Source organism: Phyllobates terribilis, unplaced genomic scaffold (assembly GCF_046119375.1).
Source record: "Phyllobates terribilis strain yellow unplaced genomic scaffold, ASM4611937v1 Scaffold_9__5_contigs__length_417890890, whole genome shotgun sequence".
Classification (NCBI taxonomy): domain Eukaryota; kingdom Metazoa; phylum Chordata; class Amphibia; order Anura; family Dendrobatidae; genus Phyllobates; species Phyllobates terribilis.
The window spans coordinates 120,450,453-120,456,452 of NW_027362769.1; the positions used below are offsets into that span (position 1 = coordinate 120,450,453).

Sequence of the window (6,000 nt, forward strand, 5' to 3'; positions counted from 1 at the left end):
TATTATTATTATTATTATTATTATTATTACTGTTATTATTTATTGCAGAAATATTATATAACCATACACACTTACAGAAATAATATAAAAATAAATAAATAAAATATTAAAAAAAAATATATAGGACAAAATTCTAATTACCGTATATCTATTATGACAGTTTCACATGATCATAATATTGGCTTATTTTTGCATTACACCCAAATGTCCCAGCTCGAGCTTATTATTTCTGAAACAGCATTTGGACATTAGGCCAATAGATGCATTTTATTTTATTTTTTTTTTTTTTCCTTTTTAACTGTATATAAAAAAAAGTAAAAAAAACTTTTTTTAAACCCTTTCCATACAATGCTGCTTGGTATGCTGTGGCTGTGTGTTCTCGCTTTGTGACTTAATATTAAATTACTTTGCTAGTACCAAGTAAGGAAACAGATTTAGCCGCGCCGTGGTTCTCCACCTGTTTTCTATTGCCACCTGTTGTTTAACTACAAAGCCGACGATAGTGAGCCAGCTGACCCAGATAACACTGTACGGCGTGCCTGGGGTTGTAGCTTGAAAAGTAAAGACTCATTGTACATTCTGCATTTTAGTATGAGGGCTGAGGGTGAGGAGTTTATTCAATATCACTTACATATCGCTTACAATCATTGACTTTCATGGGAAAAAAAGGGTGAAAAATTTTGTGCCATTCCACAATAGCATTATATGGGTACATTTTTTATATGCAGTAGGGCTAGTGCAGATTATTCGGTCCAATGTCGGATCACAATGCACGGACTGGCCGCACATCTCCTGATCCGAGCGTGACAGCTACATAGAATTATATGAGGCTGTCACGCTCAGGTCATGAGATGTGTGGTCAGTCCGTGCACAAAAATTGCTTTTGGATGAAATAAGCCTTATGTTAGGGTCAAACCAGCGTATTTTCTCTCATCTGAGAGAATGGGTCCAATGTTGCTAATGACACTCTGAGTGTGGTCGGAGTGTGGTCAGAGTGTGGTCAGAGTGTGGTCAGAGTGTGGTCAGAGTGTGGTCAGAGTGTGGTCAGAGTGTGCTCCAATTCTCTGAGATGAGGAGATGATGGAGACTAACATTTTCTCATCTTCTTCATTTTGTCACTTTGTGGAAATTGGACTCCACTCAGATGTCACCCGAGTGCATTCCGATGGTTTCCACGCACTCACTGATTTACATATCGGATCGAACTCGGGCATGCTGCAATTTTTTTCCCCAGACTGGCCCTGCTGAGGAAAAATCGGACATGTGCCCAATAGAATAACATGCGAACGAGTTCTATCTATCACTACGACAGCAATCGTCCAATTATTACGGTCGTTTTCACGAGCTCTTAGTCACACGTATCAGTTGCGTTGCGGTTGTTGAAGCATTGCAAAGATCAGCCCCAAGGTTTTCTGCTAATTCATGCATTTGTAATAATTAGTGCATTATTTAGCTATAAAACACCGCTGTTATGCATTGGGTATAATTACACATCACAATGTGCCATTCAAATTAATAGGCTTATTATTTTTTTTGGGGGGGGCAACAGTTTTCTGTAAACTTTGGTAACATCATTGGCATACTGGCAGAAATTACTGCAACAAATCTCCATAAAGTCCTTTTTTAGTGATTTTAAATACAGGCAGAAAAAATAGCCATGACTTTTTAGAAATGTGGGCCTTTTTTACAGTTGTGTTTGGTGTGGAATTTTTTGTTAATATTTTATACAGTACATGTGTCATGTGGCGCGGGGTGGAAGTCCATGGGTGAGGTACTCGTCTCTTACGTCCCGGCACGTTACATGAAGATATGGGTCCTGGCTGGGTGTGTGGACTTGTGCTACATGGGCCTACACCCTTGCAGGCTGCATGTTACCGATGACTTTGGTTGGCCAGGGCCAGATGTTGAGGATTTCAATGAGGGAGACCACCTGTCAAAAATACACTTTTTACAGAACAATAACTTTTGTGGGAATTATGTAGAGTAGGTACCGGGTACACAGCTTGATAAATGTTTCCTTCACAATATGGAGCATCTTCACACACAGTCTCAGTTCCTTTCTTGTTACTTATTTGGTCTCTATCTCCACTGCTTCACTTTCCTTCACCACAACCCAACTCAATACTACAGTCCAATTAACAAGAGTCCTATTCTCAACCCATAGTTCTGCATCCTCTTTTCCCTCAAAGGAACTACTGTATGCTGCCAGTATGGCCGGTACTTATTTTCTCTGCTACTGATGCTTTGGAACTCCCACCTGGGGCACTCTCTTGGTCGCATGTTCTCACTTTGGGCCGTACTGCTAGGCGTCCTCCCCCAGGACCTGCCTCCAATTGTTCTCTCTATTGTCCTGTCAGCTTTCCTTTTCTCTTTACTCCAGTTCATGTTAACCACCATCTTGGTCTCCTCTCACTTCGGGACAGCCTCATCATGCAGCACTGCTTATTGTCTGCACCTCTGTTCTTGATGCACACTGGGCCCTATCTGATGTTCTGACTGGAAACTGTATCTGTCCCTTCACCATAGCCCCTCCCACTCTGGGCTAGTCCCAGTCATTAACTGTAACTCTCCCTACGGTCAGACAGAACACAATAGCAACACTATTAATGCATGTCACAGTTCACATTACATAATACAAAGATACGTGCATTCTTCTAGGGGGAACATGGGCAGTATGTCAATCTCCTTACACATGTGTTATGTTTCTTGGGTTTTTAAATTGATATAGAGAAGTCTAAGAAAAGAATCCAGACGAAAAGACATACCCAGAGCCTGCTTCACTTGAAAAAAATGCAATTGTCCATAAAACAGCATTAATAACACCACCAAGTAAAATACATTATATGTACACTTTTTCTTTCTATTCTATTCTTTTATATTGCTATAGACTTTAAATGGGTTCTCCTATTTCAACAAACTTTTGACTATTGGCTCAGCGATATGTAAAAAAATCAAACTGAGCTTTACTTACCCTTCCTGGGTTTAGCGCTGTATATTCACTGCAGTCTCAGTCTCTGTTGATCAGCTGCAGCGGTGCAACATTGAAAGCGTTGCAGCCAATCACTGAGTAAAGTGGCTCATCTGGCAGTAAAGCTCAGGATTTTTACATCTTTGAGTCAATGGGAAAAGTTTGTTGAATAGGGACAACCCCTTTAAGGGTTATTTCCATCATTAAAAGTTATCAACTATCTAAAGAATAGGTGGGAGTCCGACTGCTGGGACTCCCACCAATCCGAGAACGGGCTTCTGAAATCCCCAGTGACAGGTTATGTGTTCAATTATTCCATTCATTCTCTATGGGACTGTGGGAGATGGGGCATTTTCAGCCCTGTTCTTTGGATCGGTGGGTCCGAGTAGTTGTACCACCATTGATTCTCAAGTTATCACCTATCCTTTCAATAGATGATAACATTTACTTATAGGAATAACTCTTTAAAGTAACATTTCAGGCATTAATAAAGCCAATGAAAACACTGAGAAAACATAGCAAAACCCTGCAGGGAAATGTATTAAAAGGTCATACCCCAGCAAACTACCATAAAAATAAGTTGCAAATTATGGTGCAGATCAAGGTTGTCCAAAATTTACAAATATTCCAACTTTTTTTACTTTATTCTTCTTTGTCCAACTTTTTTTAAAAAAACGGCATGGCTTAAAAGGAAGACACAGTTTACGTTTTCAATTTACATTTACACCCAAAATTGGTGTAAAATATAGGACATACAGTTAGGTCCATATATATTTGGACAGAGACAACATTTTTCTAATTTTGGTTCTAGACATTACCACAAAGAATTTTAAACAAAACAATTCAGATACAGTTGAAGTTCAGACTTTCAGCTTTCATTTGAGGGTATCCTCATTAAAATTGGATGAAGGGTTCAGGAGTTTCAGCTCCTTAACATGTGCCACCCTGCCCCTGTAGCTCATCAGAATTGCAATTATGTGACGTGAATACATGATCGCGGGGGAGGACATTTTTTTTGCCCATCGTGGGGGAGGACATATTTTTTTACACTTCCTTTCAGTCATCTTATTCAAGAACTCTACAATTAGCGTTCCCAGCATTTCCACAATCCTAAATGGTTAATAACAGGGAAGAATAGATGTCATCCACTCTCCAGCAAATAAAGATGGCTATGGGCACGGTCAGACTGTAAGTGTAGAGCTCACCTGCCATGTTGTCATCCGTCTCGTTCTCTGACATGGTCTTAGGTAAAGATCTGCCACCCTTCTTGTTGAAATCGTTCCTTGAAAGGCTGGAATAATTCCCGGGCTGTCTCTTCGGTGCTGGCGAGCGTAAACTTCTCTCAATTTCAGCTTCCTGTTAGCAGATATAAAAGGGATGTTTGCTGAAAGTTATCAGGAGGAAACACATGCAGTTTTTCCTAAGGGTGTCTACAGCAAAAGTGACGTCTCATAGTATAACTCTCCAATATTCTCTAACCTGCACAGTGAATAGTCCACATTATACCCTGTATAGAGAAGATAGTAATAACGTAAAGGACGCTTTATCAAGATTCACTAGAAATAATATAAATAATATTATATTTATAGAGACATGTTCAGATTCTGAAAGAGGAGCTATCATCAGGTCAAAATTGGAAAGTTTTTGCTCTTATTTTATTCCTGGTGCTCCCATGAGTATACTGTATTTTGTTTTGTTTTTTATTAAATCCTCCATGCGTTTCTAAAGATAGGGACTAGTGATGAGCGAGTATGCTCAGTTAACCCTTTTGGCGAGTATGCTCGGGCGAGTACCGAGCATCTTCAGCGTACTCGGTGATATGTTTGAATCACTCCCGTGTGCATGATTTGCGACTGTTTGACTGCTTTAATACCTGTGAAGAATGCTTAAGAAGCAAGTATGCTGAAGATACTCAGTGTTTGCCCGAGCATACTCGCCGAAAGGGTTAACCGAACATACTCGCTCATCACTAATAGGGACCTTTTGATTTTTTTTGTGATATTTTGTTTTGTTTTTTTTCCCAAGGGGGCATGGCTCACAGGGTAATAGAGCAGCCTAAAGACACGCCCCAGAGGGTCCTGTGAGCATCGCTTCATTGGTAAAGACAATATAAACTATCATTAACCCTAGAATGCATACCTGGGGCCTCGCAGGCCTGCTAGGTTACTTGTTTTCTATTTTCTGCAAGATTACTTTAGTTAGAATTTTGAAACTCTAGGTATTCCTCAGGTATATAGTTGTTAGTAATTTCCAGCTGTTCATATATTTTTATGTTATAGGCATTTCGGTAAAACAACTCTTTTTTGGGACTACTCCATATTCACATACCTGGGGCCTCTTAGGCCTGTACTTGGTTTACATGTGATCCTCAGTCTTTTTGTCTGTACTGTTACTTAGAAGGAAAACATATCGCTTCAGGAAGAAAAAAAACATGGAAAAATATAATAAAAGAGGAACTATGTGGTTATATTGCCCTTACTCTTCTGGCAGGGTGTACAAAATCGTACGATGTTCCAATCAGAGAATTATTTCTGAACCCTTTTTCAGATCCACACTGCAAAGTTATAATGTCAGTCAATAGATTTGAGAATATTCGGAGAAGCCTTCATTTTGATGATAAGAGAACTCGTCCTGTGAGGTTGGAAACAGATAAATTAGCCCCTATTAGCTACATCTGGAATCTTTTCATCAACAACTGTACAAAGCTTTACCATTCTAATGACAATGTGACAGTGGATGAGCAACTTCTTGCCTTTAGGGGACGTTGCAAATTCATTCAGTATATGCCCAGTAAACCCGCCAAGTATGGCATAAAAATTTTCTGGATGTGTGATTCTACAAGCTATTATGGCATGAATGGCCTGATTTACTGTGGCAAAGAAGCTGATGCTCCAGTCCAGAAAGACCTATGTTTTGACATAGTAAAAAAACTTGCAGTACCAATTTTCAATTCTGGAAAAAATATAACAATGGACAACTACTTTACCAATCTGGAACTGGGCAAATTTTTGCTTCAGAAAAAACTCACAATT

The 6,000-nt window shown here is 39.5% G+C and overlaps 1 protein-coding gene across 3 annotated transcripts in view; it reads right to left on the reverse strand.

The window, feature by feature from the left end:
- Window positions 1–4,333, reverse strand: part of XIRP2 (xin actin binding repeat containing 2) — a 238,766-nt gene extending 234,433 nt beyond the window's left edge. For 2 of the 3 annotated variants that reach the window (XM_073647013.1, XM_073647012.1), the window contains exon 1: window positions 4,174–4,333. In XM_073647013.1, coding sequence (XP_073503114.1) covers window positions 4,174–4,207 — 34 coding nt within the window. In that variant the 5' untranslated portion in view covers window positions 4,208–4,333. The remainder of the gene's footprint in view (window positions 1–4,173) is intronic. The other variant, XM_073647016.1, reaches the window with a different exon arrangement.
- Window positions 4,334–6,000: the final 1,667 nt, after the last annotated feature.